At 27.2% G+C, this 16,802-nt stretch overlaps 2 protein-coding genes across 8 annotated transcripts; one reads left to right on the top strand and one right to left on the bottom strand.

Moving 5' to 3' along the window:
• The first annotated feature begins 4,753 nt into the window (after positions 1-4,753).
• LOC107605748 (Erythronate-4-phosphate dehydrogenase family protein) lies at positions 4,754-8,316 on the top strand. 6 transcript variants are annotated; one of them, XM_021105381.2, is made up of 4 exons: positions 4,754-4,881; positions 5,344-5,380; positions 5,667-6,499; positions 7,756-8,316. In XM_021105381.2, the coding sequence occupies exons 3-4, from the start codon at positions 5,777-5,779 to the stop codon at positions 7,987-7,989; spliced, it is 957 nt and encodes a 318-aa protein (XP_020961040.1). In that variant the 5' UTR covers positions 4,754-4,881; positions 5,344-5,380; positions 5,667-5,776; the 3' UTR covers positions 7,990-8,316. The 6 variants fall into 6 exon arrangements, with proteins under 6 accessions (XP_020961040.1, XP_088347666.1, XP_016163205.1 ...); XM_088491540.1 differs by having other exon boundaries at positions 4,755-4,881; positions 5,344-5,467; XM_016307719.3 differs by lacking the exon at positions 4,754-4,881 and adding an exon at positions 4,976-5,234 and having other exon boundaries at positions 5,344-5,467.
• A 309-nt stretch (positions 8,317-8,625) lies between these two features.
• LOC107605747 (Sec14p-like phosphatidylinositol transfer family protein) lies at positions 8,626-11,655 on the bottom strand. 2 transcript variants are annotated; one of them, XM_016307716.3, is made up of 6 exons: positions 11,272-11,655; positions 10,636-10,778; positions 10,312-10,488; positions 9,981-10,079; positions 9,355-9,600; positions 8,626-9,109 (listed from the first exon to the last, which is right to left on the bottom strand). In XM_016307716.3, exons 2-6 carry the CDS (start codon positions 10,699-10,701, stop codon positions 8,846-8,848), a joined length of 852 nt encoding a protein of 283 aa, XP_016163202.1. In that variant the 5' UTR covers positions 10,702-10,778; positions 11,272-11,655; the 3' UTR covers positions 8,626-8,845. The 2 variants fall into 2 exon arrangements, with proteins under 2 accessions (XP_016163202.1, XP_016163203.1); XM_016307717.3 differs by having other exon boundaries at positions 11,098-11,282.
• Between the last annotated feature and the right edge of the window lie 5,147 nt (positions 11,656-16,802).

Raw genomic sequence — 16,802 nt, 5'->3', positions numbered from 1 at the left:
AAGAAAACTTGTCTCTCTTTCTCTCACTCTATCTAGAAGCATTAGAAAATTAGAATGTTACTGTTAAAAGCAAGAAGTAGACGAATATCCTTGACCAGAATAGGATTCTGAAAACTCAACTACAGTGCTAAAATAAATAAAATATAAAAAATCATAAAAGCTAAAAATGCTTGAGACAATACTACAAAATACTAGACACCAAAAAAAAAAAAGTACAAAAAACTATTAGAAAAATTATAGGTAATTAATATTTTTTATTTTTTTATTTATATTTTGCATTAGATATTAATTAATTTTTTTACTCTCTACTAAAATATTGATTTTAAATATTATAAGAATATATTAAAATTATTTATAAAAGATTATATATAGTACTGTAAATTTACCTGTAAAAGGATAAAAATTTAAAATATTCATGAGAAAAAAGTAAGCCTTTTGGATGTATGAGTAATTTTTCTTTTTATTTTAAAGATAATTTTCTCTTTTGCTAACGATATATTTTTCAAAGACAATTCTTATACTTCACTAAAAATATTTTCTATTTATTAAAATTTCATTTGTAGGTTGCGATTTTAAGAGTAAAAAATGTTTAAACTCAAAATGTCTTTTTCTATTTTCTTTTTAATAAATCTAATTATTCCTTTTTAATCATATATTTAACTTTTTCTTTGAATTGAAGTTAATTCTTTTACAAATCAAACCAAAAACCTGAAATTTATAATGTGTTGCCACCACCACATCAATTTTCTTATTGATTCTCATAAACCATTTAATTCATCTAATGTTGTTTATACACACTATTTCTTCCCACCAAAAGCTAAGGAGGGGAAAATAACATGTTAATAAAGTAAGATCTAACTACATGCAATGCCACTCAGAATTTTATTTATATAATGAATAAATTAAACTTGGAACAGATAATAATAAATGAGTTTTAGAGATCATAGCAAGAGTGGAATTGACTAAAAACTGAAATTTTGTCTCTAATAGAGAGATTTTGTGACAAAGTTGATAACCTCTTTGCTCTTGAAAGTTTGTTTTATATATAGTGCTTGAAGAAGTATTTTATCAATTAAAGCATGTCTTATTTTGAATCGAAGTTAACATTCTATTTTATTTTTAAATAAAGTATTATTCTGAGTGTTTGTTTGGGTGTTATTATTAATTTTGATAAAAAAAATCTCTTTTTAATAAAAAAAACATTTTTTTTAATTTTAACGTGTTTGATAAATTTTTAATAATAAAAATAAAAATATTAAAAAAATAAATAATATATTTTTTTTTAAAGTTATAATTTATATTTTTTGAAAAAGATCTTTTTTTTAAATATTTTTTATATAATAAATAAACAAAAAATATATTTTTATATTATTATATCTAAATATAATTAATAGATAAAAAAAATTTTGTATTAAATATTTAAATATAAAATTATTTTTATTTTTTTTAAAAATTAAAAAAATAATTCGAATTTTTTTTCAAAGTTCATCTAAACAAATATTAAAATGTGAATCAATAATAGATTTTCTTTTTATAATAAACCCTAAAGCAATATGGTGGATTTTTAACCATGGTTAGGGTAGTGGTGGACCCAAAAGGATCAACCATGGTTTGGGGTGTTGTTCTAATCACTACTAGAGTACTAGGGGTCTCACACTACTTTCCTTCTCTTGTGTTATTTATTTATTTATTTTTTCTATTTTTTCTTTCCTCCAATTTTATACTACCACTTTCTCAAGTTGATTGAATCATGCTTCTCAATTTGACTGTTCAAAAACTAATCTATTATGAATTTGAATTCTATTCGAAAAATACTGTAAAAAAAATAAAATAAAAAAGAACTACCACTTTCTTAATCTAAAGATGTGTATACTCCCTTGCACAACATTATTCATTCAACATATATTCGTATATGATTTGCAAACATAACGAAAATGAACATAATGGAAATTGAATTTGGGTCTAGCAAGATTTAAATATTGTTTCCAACTTGTTTTAATAATTTTTTATCCATACAAACATTTCTTTAACAAGTTATATATATTTGGAAAGTAAATTTTTTTATTCTGGTGACAAAAATTTTAAAAATATATTTAAATTTTATTTTATTTTAATTTTGTTTTAAAATTTTTTTATTTACATCAAATATATCATTGACGACTAAATTTTTAAAAAAATTAAAATTAATCTAACACTAATATATAAAAATTATGCTTAATTTATTTGTATTCAGTATTGTTCTTATGAAATTATTATTGAATTAGTCTTATATTTTTAAAAAATTAATTGATAAATTTAATATAAATAAAAAATTTTTAAGACAAAATTAAAATAAAATAAAACTTTAAATTTTTTAAAAATTTTTATCAAATTTCAGAAACAAAAATTATACTTTATCCTATATATTTTTTAAATTAAGTTGATCGAAACTTATGCGAAGAAAAAGTATACGCATAAACGGAAGGCTGCGTGGCTAAGTTTCTCATTTGTGAACAGCTTGTCTTACTCCAAATAGTAACATGATAAGATCAATTTGATAAATTAATCTTAAATTTGATGACTTAGGATCACGATGATCTTAAGCTGTCAATTGTGACAACATATATTTCAATTATTTGTCTCAATACAGGTGTTCTTAAATGTTAAATAAATATATATTACATAAAACCTTTTAAGTGAAGGAAGAATATAGAGTATAAACTATAAAGTTAATTCATATTAGAGGGTGGATGGCGTGTAACTAACATAACATTAATAAACAAATTTATGTCTAATTTAATTCCAAATACTACTAATTAATTGCATTGACAATTGTTCTTTCTATTTCAAATATTGTTCACAAAAAGTATGCCATAAACGTGATGATATATATATTTGAAGAACATCGCTTTCTTTTAAAAAGAATGTTAGAGGTCAGCAATTTTAGTATTTTGTAACTATCAATTGATGATTAATAATATTTTTAATGGTGTGAGATTACCTCTAATAATAAAATATTATTTATTTTTATTTTAATAATTAAATGCTGACCAAAAAACACAAAAATTACAGCTCATAGACTTTTCCTTCTTTTAAAGGCACCGGCCTCGTGAGACGTAATGCAAATTCATAATTCATCATCGGATAAGAATGGATTTTCTTAGTCAAAAAACATTTTGGCGCATATAATTTTAAAAAGAATTTTGTTCTTGACAAAAACCTGCTCCCTTAATGAAAAAATAAAAATGTGATATAGTTCACATGTCAATGTTAAAATCTAATTTATCACATAAGAAGTTCTGTTGTCATATTACTATTTTTTTATTAACATAGAAGGTTTTAGTTCACAAATATATATTATTGTCAAATTTTTAAATAATGTAAAAATATTTTTATTAATAACAAAATTTAGAGATATTTTTATTTACAATAAAATAATTTAAATGTATTTTTGATAGTTTATCTTAAATTTAATTAATATATTTAATGCGTATTTTTTTTCGATTGAATTTTATTATGATAATAAGTTATTGGACTAACTTATTAAATTTGATTAATAAAATAACTTGATTATATAGTAGTATTCTATTTTAATTTTAGTGTTTTTTGGCACCATTAAATCGATAAAAAAATATTTTTTTTTATTTTTTAACGTGTTCAGCAAATTTTTAATAATAAAAATAAAAATACTAAAAAATAAAAAATATTTCTTTTTAGAAATTAAAATTTACATCTTTTTTTAAAGATTTTTCTTAAACAAATATTTTTTACATATAAATAAATAAAAAAATACTTTTATCTTATTTTACCCAAAACATAATTGATAAATAAAAAAATCTTTTTACATACGATGTTCAAATATAAAATTATTTTTATTTTTATAAAAAATATCATTTAATTTTTTTTTAAAAATGGTGCCCAAACAAACTCTTAATCTAAGAGATCAAATTAATTTGTAGTATCCTATCATCCAATCATAAGTTTTAATATTTTAATTACCAATTAGACATTGCTTATAAAAATATATATTTAATATATTATAAAAGATTTATTATGTTAATTGTAAATAAGTTTAATTTACTCGTCTTTTACAGATTTGATTATTTAATGGTTGATTATTTAATTAAAAAAATATGTAAATTAGTATGTCTAAGAATTCATAATGACTAATTTAATAATTAATTTTTTACCTCTATGTAACAATTTTTTGTTATCTTTAATATTTCAAATAATAACTTTAAAATGGAATTTTTCTTTTTATGCAAATTGTCATGATACATAATAAAGTGACTTGTGTAATGGTAATATCAGCTATGATCAGCTATAATTTACTTTATTTAGTATTTATTAATATTAATAATAATTAATAAATATTAAATAAAATAAATTTTAATTTTTTTAACTGTAAATCTGAATATTCTGTAATAGTTTTAAAATAAAAAAAAAAGAGTCAACTATTTTATTCTTTATTGGGCACATAAAAATCATATTAAGAGTATATACTTATTTTAATTCCCATATTTTCAGCTAGCAGCCTCTCTAAAAATAAATATATTAAATATAGATAGTCACAAAAAAAAATTATATTAAATATATGATATAAATATATAATATTAAATTATTTTTTCTCACCTAAAAATTTAAATGGTATAATTTTTTTTATTTTTGTCTAGAAATCTCGAGTTCAAGTCTTCTCATAACTAAGTCACAAAAAAAAAAAAGTCTTCTCATAACTTTATATATATATATATATATATATCATGTTATTTTTTCTTGCTATAAGACAAAGTGGTTGTTTGTGGCATTGCCAGCTTGCAACGGTCACGTGACAAGGAAGATTGATGCTTTGTATCAAAAGATTGGAGCATGTCATTATGTGGCCAATCCAATCATCTCAAAAAGGTTACATTGGTTTTTCAGAATTTGATTTGATTGCATAACAATAATTGTGGTTTCTATTAAACCATAAGAGGAAAGAAAAAAAACACACCAACTTGTGTTGCCATATATAATCATATCATATATAAATATAATCTTTATATTAATATTATTATTATTGTTATTGGTGGATGTAAGGATTTTTCATGGTTAGAGTTTATCGCCTGAAATATTGGGATTGAACAATTTGTGTGTGGTTATGCATCTTCCTACAACACAACACAGATTTTGGATCCTTGTTATGTACTATAAACTCTTTCTTCTGTTGAGTGCATGTCTTCTGTTTGCTAAATTGCCACACTGGTTTTTGTGAAAAGGTTACTATACAGTCATCTCTTTGTTCTGTTTTCATTCTTAATTCTTGAAATTTTCTGTTATTATTGTTATTTATTATTGATTATATGAGTTTCTTTTCTCCTCTTTCAGGATTGTTCACTTTCTCAAATCTCAACTTTGAACTGAGGTTTTTTCTCAAATCTCAGATCATATATACCCTTTATGTTGTTTCACAATATTCTTTAGATTTGGGTAAAAGGAGGGCACAACACATGTATGTTCCTTGTCCTTTGTTTTTTCTGTTTCTTGTCTGATTTTCTTCCATTCTTTTAGGATGTGCAAGATTTAATGTTGGAAGCTGGTTTAAACATGCATGATGTATGATAGGACACTGTTACATCGATTGTTGTTGTTTTTGTTTAAGATTTATTGCTTTGGTTGTGTGAGATTATACTATGTTTCTTTTGAAGCAGGTTTCAATTCGTTGGTGAATTTGATTGATGTAGACTTTGTGGTTACACTTTCGGACATGCCCTCTATCTATTCGATGGACGGTTTCAGTGAGTGATTTAGTGGGATATATATGAAAATGGAAGGACCTTATGAATCATCATCTTGCAACGGAGAAGCTGCCAACAGAAGCCTTCAGATCATTAAGTATTCTCCCTATAAACCCTGCATAAAACTATCATCTCCGTGGTTCGATCTAAGAGTCTTTTATGTAAGGGTTAGTGGCTTTCAGGTGGATGAATCCACCCCAGAATTTTTATCTCTCAATCATATTCCTCTATCCCCCGACACCCTTTTAGAGGTTAATGGTGTTAGAAGCAGCATATACTCTGATGGGGTGTGTTCGGTTCTCCGTAGAGACCGTGTCGATAAGAAATCCGAAGAAGCTATCTTTGTGAGCACAGATAGCATACGTTTGACGGGAAGCATAAAGTTCGAGGTCTATGATAAGGAGCTTTGCATTCTCTCTGGGGTGTTGGAGATGTCTAATAGCAATGGTTTTGTTGGTGAATCAAGGAACAACACAAAGAAATGGAGCATGAGTTGTGAAACACAGATGAATGCTAGCAGCGGATTCTTCAAGGGAAAACATGTTGCAGCTATTTCTGAATTAGCTTGTCCTGAGATTGAGGTTTATGTTGCTGGAAGCTTCTCTGGAAAACCAATAATCTTAACCAAGACACTGCAGCTCAATTGCAGGAAGAAGCATAATAGAAAGTGCATGTTGGATGCTATTCCAGAATATGAAAGTACTGAGTGTAAAAAAGATGCGGCTGATCAAGGACTCGATTTGCAGGTAAAAATGAGGAATGGCTTTTCATTAGCTTATGCAGTAATTGTCTGTTTGATTTGGAAAAATTACACTGATCGTTCTTGAGGTTAGATGATACTTTACTTGTCACTTCTTCAGAGTCGAGATTAGTGTCATGTTCATAAGAGAAGCTAGTGTCATATTTTACAAAATACAATAGTTCAAGTGACATATTATCTAAATCTCAAAGAGGGTGTATACTTTTATAAATAGAAAGGTGTTCTGTGAAATATCATCTGGCGATAAGAGAGTTCAGTGTAATTTACTCGTTTTTTTTTTCGGCATGATGTTATGATGCTTATATCTTTCAGTCCATTAGGGATGTAGGGTCGGGATCTTCCCATTCTTGTTACTAACATGAGAGTATCATGCTAGAGCAAATTTGTTACTTTAGTATATTCATATATCAATTATATTTTTTGCAGTATGGCACTCTTTTGTAAGAATAGTACGTGTCAATTTCCCACTTAATATTATGACAATAAAAAAAGGTTTCAAACTTCCTTTGATGGATAGTACAATACAAATTCTGCACTGATTAATCTTTATTTTGGTCCCTTTATGTTTGCTAGTATTGTCTTTGTTCATTGGTCCCAACTACTGAATAAAATCCTATCCTGGAAGTGTCATTGTATTATGGGCAGAGGCACAATACTCTTTTGAGATGGCATCTCTGCATTTGTATATGTATGATAGGAGCTGCATGGCCTTCATTTGTTTTATGCATGATGTATCTCCATAATCTTGTTTAGTGGTGTTTGGTGTTCCCAGTGTCTATTTCCTGTTATTTTGTTTTCATCAATAGTTACAAAATTTTGTGAAGAAATTTAGTGAAAATAAAATTACCCAAATTAGACCAAAATACCAAAGAACACATTATTGGTATCTGAATTCATAGTATGCTTTTTCATTAACTATTTCTTGGTCTTGGCAATAATATTATGCAGTACCATATCAGAATTCCATATAAACTGTTTGTTTTTTCTTTTTTTTTAATCAAGTGAAGCATTTATTTATGTGCCATGTGAATTATTTTCAGATATTTTGTCATACTAATGCATGTCCAATTTCATGTTGGTGTCGTATTTTACAAAATACAAAGTAATACCAGCTAATCAGAAATTGTCAAAGGGCCATATTTCTTGCATGAAATTACAGAGAAATAATGTGGCATATGTATGTTGATCTTTAGAAATACTTGCATTGTGTAAATAATTTTTTCCTCAAATTTCCTGCCGTAGGTATCTGAATACAGAAGCTTCAAACCAGAACAAGAGGAGGATTACAACAACTTATATTGGCAAAGAACAGCATATTTAGATGGAGAAGATGGTGAACTATCATGGTTCAATGCTGGTGTTAGAGTTGGTGTTGGAATTGGTCTTGGAATCTGTGTAGGGGTTGGCATAGGTGTCAGCCTATTAGTTCGCTCATATCAAACAACTACAAGAAATTTCAAAAGGCGTTTCATATGATAAACCCTTTTTATATGAGTTGAAAAGATTTGTGCTTCTATAGTTCTAAGGTGACTAGTTCTTCTCCCTTTGTTTAGCTGACAATAATCCCCCTCCCCCTAAATAATATCCTCTCCACCCACAATTTTCCTTTTTGAATAGGTTTTGTATCCCTTTACAAGCTTTTAAGGAAACATTTTTGTTTTGTGTAGATGCTCAACTTTTGTTATTAGGGTCGGATGACATTTGTGATATGATTGCAATATTTTGTATCTTTAAGCAGAAGAACACAGCTGTATGAAATTCCATTTTCATGTAAATGATCAAATGCTTTCCTACTTTGGAAAATGTCACAGTAGTTTATGATTAATATTGCTGTATTCACACTGATAAAAAAAAATTGTGCTGCATTCTTCATGCATGTTTTAGGATAAAAGATACAGAAATTATAAGACAGTAGAGAAAGTAACAAAGAAAATTGTATTGTTGGTCATGTCTCCACTTTTCATCTTTTTTTTTTTTTTTTTTTGGTGAACTGAAAAACTGAACAAGTTTTATCTTAATTCTTAACACAAGACATTTGTCTGCTAAAACAATTTTTTTATTTAATATATATATCTATTTTTGTAAATAAAATAAGTTCAAATCAAGCACACATTAAATAACTCTATATATCATTCATGCTTCAAGCTTAAATAATTAATTCATTTGTCTCTACCTAGAATTTAGAATGGATAATTTTTAATATAGTTGAATAAGTATTTTTTTTTATTGAGCAACATTGCCATGCTTAGTCCTAATTTTCTTGGTGCTAATTGCTATACAATTATTGATTAGTATTCATATATTATATATCTTCGCAAAGAGGTTAAGTGCCTCAAATTGAGGTGGCTTCATTGTAATCCGGATCTGGAGCTACTTCTGATTCAGAACCCCAAAATGCTGCACATTTCAAATCATCTTGAACCATTAATCTTGAGAACTCTTCATGGTTATACTTCATAGTGCTTTTTCCTCCTAATTCTTTTGGAAGATTCTCATCATCAAAATAAGACTTCATGAGTTCCACACTATCTTTGTTTTTGGGATACACAAACTTCACTTTCTCAAATGTCTTTGTATCCAAAAAGTACTTGACTATCTGCATAAAACAGTAATAGAACTTGTAACTATGAGTATTATAACTTTGTTGCTAATTATTCATGAAATTGATATGCAACCTCCAACTAATCTTTTAAAGATTTTGGATAATAATTTGGAACTTGTATAAAACATTAAATTAGTTGTGCAATGTAATTGATCCTGCATAATATAATTGTAGTGGACATTGATGCAAGAAAAGAAATATATACTAAATTGTAGCATGTTCTTAGATTACAAACTAACCTTCCAAAAAGCTTCAAAAATTCTTGGAGGATTGTAAAGAAATGCAATGGCAAGCCTCTCAGGATAGTGATTCTGAAGAGTGTTGATGGTGTCTCTGGCCAACTTAACCGGCACGCTATTAGTCAATGACCAGCCAGTGAAATCTATCAACCATGCCATTTGTTCTTGACCTGGTGGAAGGTTAAGCATTGCATTTTCCAAAAGATACACCAAGTGCTTCATCTGATTCTCCATTGATTTGGTGTTCTTCAACCACATCAAAATATAACCAATTTCAGTACCTCCATCAATAACTCAAGCAAATCATAGTTAAGCTACAGAGTTAAATAAGGTTTTGATCCCTGTAAATAACGATTTATGGTTCTAGTAAAGCGAAATTAGTCCCTACCATCTTCTTGTATACAAATCAACTTAGAAACGGATGAACCATCGGCGCAAAGTTGATTGGTACTTTAGATGACGATAGAGACTAATTTGTAATTTCACTTACTTTTGAACATTTTTCACTAAAACCACAACTAAAACTTTCACAAATACTAAAACCATAAACCAATAATTTTACAGCAGCTGAAAACTTATTTAACCCGAAACTAAGCCGAAAATCTTAAAATTCCAAATTACAGTACCTGCATTCCAGGTCTCAAGATAAGAACAGTCCTTCCTTGCCTGTCATGAAAACTTGCTCTATACAGTTTCCCTGTCTCCCCTTCCACGGCAACCTCATGCTGTCGAATGACATTGCATTAGCAGTATTTCAAACCATAGTCACCATACTAATGCACCAAAGTCACAACAGGGAAAATTCCATGCATACATATAATTCTAACACCTTGTACTAAGATACATTCACATTAAACTTGGTGGCAACAAAAACAAGTTAATGCAGACAAATTCTTAAGTGCAACTTCTCTTAAACAAAGCTATTGAGGTCTAAAGTAGATGAACTTAAAATTTTACCCAGCGAATCTCCTCAGGCTTATAGGTTGATCTCCAATTTAGTGTATCCTCCAACATCTTCTTGGACTTGTCTACATTCCAATTCCGAGCTTCCAAATATCTCTTAAAACAAGCATCTGTGCAGTACTTCAAGCTGCGCCCGGATAATGGTCCCATTGCTCCCTTTAGCTCCTTAACCTGTTTTTAGAGTTCCAATACTCACAATTAAAACCTTAAAATGCTTACACAGATGGTGATTATGCATTTTGTTAAGATTATCTGCCACCTTCACATTGTTAAGATTAACTGTTTCAAAATAAATGTCGCTTTGACTAAAATTAGTACCTTGGATTCGGCATAAACCTCGCTGTTTTCATGATCTTGATGAGAATTGCTCCGGCGGTGAAACATGGTGGCAACTGTAGATTTATGCACTAAGGGGAACCAGCCAGTGCTTCTGTTTTCTTTTACAACCAAACTCTATCTATCTGAGAAAAAAAAGCAACAATTCAACAATTAAACAAATTCAGAGTCAAAGAACCATGAACAAGGACAAAACATGGAGTCTTAGGAAGTTCATATATTGCATAATCATCATCACTATTGAATAAGGATTATCAGCTTTTTTCTGGTCACAACAACAGATCCATGAAAAGCAAAGAAAATGCATATCATTACATATATATATATATACATATGCTAACAAACATTAATACAGATCATAAAGTTTATAACAAACAAATTCTGGGTTATGGAACAACATAAAAAAAGTTACGAACTTTAATGAAAATTTGAGCTGAAACTTACATTAACAGAGATCATAAAGTTTCTAAGGGAAAACAAATCATGGGGTATGAAACAATATAAAAAAAGTTACAAACTTGAAGTTAAATTTGAACTGAAAAGAATTACAAAAAGGACAAAAAAAAAAACACAGTGATGAGAAGAAAAAAAAAGTCAAAAACTAGAAAAAGAGAGAACCTTTGAGGTTTGAAGTTGTTGTTCATTGCAGTGTGTTTTGGGAAGCATCCAAGTCCAACTACTTTTTCTCGCAAGCAGACACTATTTATTCAGAATTCAACAACCGATTAAGAAGAGTGAGTATGTAAAGAAAAAAGTGTGTACGTGTTAAGTACATGTGTATGTTTTAAAGCTTTGAATCTTTCTTTCTGTTTCTGATTTCTTCTCACAAACTCCAAATAAAAACAAACAACATTCTTGATGACAAAAATTAAAGAACAAAACAAAATACACAGAAATAAAATGTAGAGGAAAAAAAAGTGAATGGACATGAACCAACTACTCAATGAATAAAAAATATAGAGCTAATAGAATATCTTTTCCTAAATTAAAACTATCAATAATTAAAAATTTAATGAGATCTTTGACTATATAATATTTAGAAGGAATATTTTGTTAATTTTAAGATTTTTGATATAAAAATGACTTAATTACAAAATTAAAAGTCGTATAAAAATTTAATTAAGAAAATATATAATATAATTATAAAGTTTGAGCTGGAATATTATAATTAAAAAAAAGGTTTAAAAATATTGTAAATAGACAATTAAATTTTTTGATAGAATTATCAAGTTTACAAAGTGATTTATTTTAAGAAATTGAATTATTATTTTTTTTTTTTTGCAAAAATATACTTTTCAATGGTAATGTTGAAGGAAAAAAGGAAAAAAAAAACTGATACCATTGATTATTTAATTGTGTAATATTAAAAAAAATATTAAAAGTGATATTAAAATAGTACTTTTAATTTTTAATGTAATATGTGTTTACATGCTATTGAAAATATTTTATTTTAAAAAAAATTGTACCTTTTAAATCTGTATTAATTAATAGTATTAGTACATTTATATAACAAACACAAAATTTAATAATTTATGCCTCCCAAAGCTGTACGATTGAGGAAAGTGTTATCATTTTGTCCCATTTCAATAGCTTCTTGAAACTGTTACAATTTACAAGTAATATTCAGAATTAAGAAAATTATTTGATACTTTGGACAATATTCAGTTTTCAATTTTGATTAATGTTATTCAAAGAAGAGGGTTGCTCTTGCTATAAAAAAAAAAAAAAGGAATAGTAGCCCCCACTTCACAAAACACCAAGAGAAATATTAGGTGACAATGTGACAAGTACTAGTGTATGATTCTTTTTTTTACTTGGCCCAAAGGAAATTATTAGGGGGTATTAAAAAAGAGTATTCATAATTTAATTTAATATGTTAAAAAAAATTAATTTATATTTCATTACTATTTTCTCTCTTGTTTCCTTTTTTAATATAACAAATATTATATTATAATATGAATTTAATTTTGATGCATCTCAGTGTAAAATTATTTTTCATGTGTATCCAATCACATAATGTCACATTAACAAAAATAATTATCTTTTATACTGAACGCGTAAATAGTCAACATAACTGGTTGTAATGTAAAAGGTTTTACACATTTAGTGTATAAAAATTAAATTCTTATCATATTATATTATAAATAAAATAAAATTCTACTATCTGTTTTTGCCCTAACAATTCTTATAATATCTTAGTGCCTGGTAAATGGGGGCATTGATTCCACTTACATGTGGCAAAGTCATGAGAAAAAGTCTAAGCCAACCAAATAAAAATCTTGCATCCTTTCCCTTATTCCAATTTCCACCACAAAGTAGTGATATTGATGAGTCATTTGTCATAATTATAAGATGATTTACTTCCTTCTACTTTTGCATGCCAACAAATGAAGAATAAATGACACGCAAAGAATGTTCATATACTACTACAACTGTATTATTACCCCACCATATTAATCAACAAATTGACTCAACCATCACGGATTCTCCATCAATTCCATAATTGGAAATATCTAACCACCACTAATGCTTGGTCTTTTATAGTAAAATTGTATTCAAAATTTCAATAATACTAAAAGCGTTTTTAAGATTGATCAACTTGATTCATATTAATTATGTCACTCAATAACATGTATCACGTTATGATTTGTCTAATATATTATATAATAGAGTAATGACATGCCTTTTAGTAACGTAAAATATAATTTGTTCAAATATTAATTTAGACTACATGTTACAATATATTTTGTTCATATATTATTGTACATGACTTAAGTTGGTCTCTAAATTTACACTAGATAACTTGTTTTAAAAAAATAAAAACTAATTTAGTCCACATCTTTTAATTTCAATGACTAAATAAATCGCTTAATAAATATTCAATGACCAATTGAATTACCCGCAATGATGACATATTGTCACTCTATTATCCGTGGTTAAATAATGTGATATCTGAAATTTAGAGACAATTTTAGTGTACAAAGTTAATCTCATAAACCACTCTTAAGTTATTAGTCATCTAACCACTATCCTAAAGGAATCAAAATTCACCTTTATTTTTCTTATTTCTTTAGAGATGAATATGTTTTTAAATTGAAGGCTATATTGCCTTTGAGGACCGAGTCAAAATACTCCGATTTAGAAAGGTGAATTATTTGCCTGAAACAATGGAATATCTTATTTGGTTCACTATCAGCTTGTAATTATTATCTGTTGCTTCGTTTTTAACCAAATAAACTAGGGCTTATAAATATATTTAATCTGAGAAAATGCGTTTGATTTATTCAACCCCAAAATATACGTCTTGAGAAATACTAAGGCGGCTTTGACCCGAAAATAAAAAAGTAAATAAAATGAATTAGATTAAAGTAGGTTGCTTCAAGTACATTCTCCTGCCACTTCCCACTCAACATGCACCGAAAATATTGGCTATCTTGAGATTCTTGACAATTAGAATTCGCATTTATTGACGAACATGTTGATTTATTCTTTTGAAAAATATTACAAAATTAATATTCTTAGTTATATATAGGAATGGCAACATCACTTAAATCCGTTGGTACCCATCTCATCTTTATCTGTTCAGAGTGCGTAATTATCTGTCCCGTACTGGGGTGAATTTTTAGCAAGGCAGGTTCTTGAACGGAGCAGAACCGAATTTAGATACTATATGTCTTTATCCACTCCGGTATATTTATAATATATATAATTTTAATATATAATATGTGTAATATATATAAAATAATTAGTAAAATGATTAATAATATTGTATTATATTTAAAATTTTACTTTAATTTATAGAGAAAAACTCAAAACAGCTCCCTGACAATTACTTCGAAAGACAACGAAATCCTTGATAAATAAAAAACCCAGACAATTACCTCGAAAGGACGAGTCTCCTGTGCCAAAAAAAAGTCAATGTTGTTTTTTTGGCACAGGGACTAATCAGTCCCAAAAAAAATATCACGGACCGAATTAGATGTTCTTTTTCTTGGAGGTCTCGTTGTCTTTTCGAGATAATTGTCAGGAATCGGATGGAGTATTCACTCTAATTTATATTATGTATGTAATGATAGTTATATAAATTTTGAAATTTTATTTTATTTATTACATTTTAATAATTATAAAGACAAGTAGAGACGGAATGGGTATCCACATGAGCAAATTTGGATTCTTTTTACTATTCACGAGTAAGAGTGGGACAAATTTTATGCAAATTATTGTAGGACAAAGCAGAATCGAATAGAACAAAAAATCCACTCCTATCCACTCCGTTGTCACCCACATTTCTCTTATTTCTTATCAGCGCATTAAAAAAATTAGGACCAGGACCAGCTTTGTGCAATTGGTTGTTGCCCTAATCCGTTGCATACGCATTTTTAAGGACTTTATAACCAACATGACTGATTTTGTTAGAATTCTAAGTCTATCAATCTATCAAAGGCTGTTTTTTTGGATATGGCCTAACATTGAATGTTATGCATTGATATTGGGACCCTATGTGTGTTTTTTTCCTGGTGTGGTGTTTATTTTACTTTATTATATGTAATTAAATTGGCTGGTCTAATTTGATGATAGATGAGCGAAGAAAAATCAGACAGTTCGATTTTTTTTTAGAAGAATTTAAAAATTTAACATAATACAAAAATTAGAATCCAATTAGAGTCTGAGTTGTGGTGTTTCAAATTTTTTTAAATTAGAAAACCTAAAACGTTGGATCTGACTAGGTAATTGAAAAGTACAAATCGGACGGTCTAATATATTTATATATATATTCCAATAATATGCCTTTATCAATTGCTCATCACTTTTTTTTTTGTTTTCACCATTTCTTCCATCTCTTCTTCTGCTTTAAATAAGTGAAAGTAAATCATAGTGAATAAAGTTAAAATAGATAATATAATTATTTTAAGAATATATTATCATAATCAAATTTTATTACAAACACTTGAAGAGGATATCATATATTTTGTATAGGCATCTTATATCAGTATTTGATAAGTTTGTTCAATTCCAAACGAATTATATCACTGACGAAATGAGCATGTAGGAGATGTTTTCAAATTGATCGAATTGTATGTTGAGTTCAAATAACTCCAAGACGACCGAAATATCGAATGTGAATATCACAATAATGATGACGAAGATGATCACAGCATGGAAGCAAATGTGACAGACTAACAAACCAGCATCTGTTTAAAGAATCATCTTTAATATGCATGCACTGAAATTTTTTAAATACCTAAACACATATATATAATTTGAATATTTATATGATAGATTAATATTAAAAATTCAGTTAAATTTCTAAATTAATGTTTGTATCAATAGAAGTAGATTGTCACATACTTACATGTCAACACTTGTAAATAACTGAACTCTACAAAACGTAGACAAATATTAACACAAATAATTAAAATAAAATAAAAAATACTAAACTAAAACTATTCATATTAAATTTACAAAAATATTAATATTAAGTTTACAAGTTAAACATAATTAATTACCATCATTATTAACTCATTTCATTTCATTATTAAAAAGATCTAAACAAATTTTAGTCTAATATATTCCTAAAACAAATATTAACAAATATAATTAATAAATAAATTTTACCAAAAATATATAAATACATACATACAAAAACACAAACTAACCCAATTAATAAAATTATCCACAAAACCTAAAATATTATAATTTCCATCAATTACATTATTAAATCAATTTAATCCATTCTAATTTCTAACAACTATTAATTCATAACCAATGAGTTATAACTCAAATGACATAGTCTCTCTATACTCATTTAGAGGTCGCGAATTCGAATCTCCTTATCTTTGGTAAAAAAACCTACGTAATTCATAATTTTAATGATAATTAACATACTAATATTTATTACTAATACCCAAAAAAGTAAATTATAATTAGCTTCTAACATATATACTAAATCTCATTTTCACTATAAATAACACTATCTAAAAACACTAAATTATAATTAGCTTCTAACAATAACTTATATAATTTAAAAATATCTAATTTTCATTTATACTAACAATTTCAGTTTCAAATTTTCATTTATACTAACAATCAAATTTTCATTTTGTCTGAAAATACAGAATATTTTTGGGACTTTTAATTCCTGTTATTTT

The sequence above is a fragment of the Arachis ipaensis genome, chromosome B6 (assembly GCF_059453495.1).
Source record: "Arachis ipaensis isolate K30076 ecotype BB chromosome B6, ASM5945349v1, whole genome shotgun sequence".
Taxonomy (NCBI): domain Eukaryota; kingdom Viridiplantae; phylum Streptophyta; class Magnoliopsida; order Fabales; family Fabaceae; genus Arachis; species Arachis ipaensis.
The sequence above is the reverse complement of the archived record's forward strand: the minus strand, read 5'-3'. Positions and strand labels throughout refer to the sequence as shown.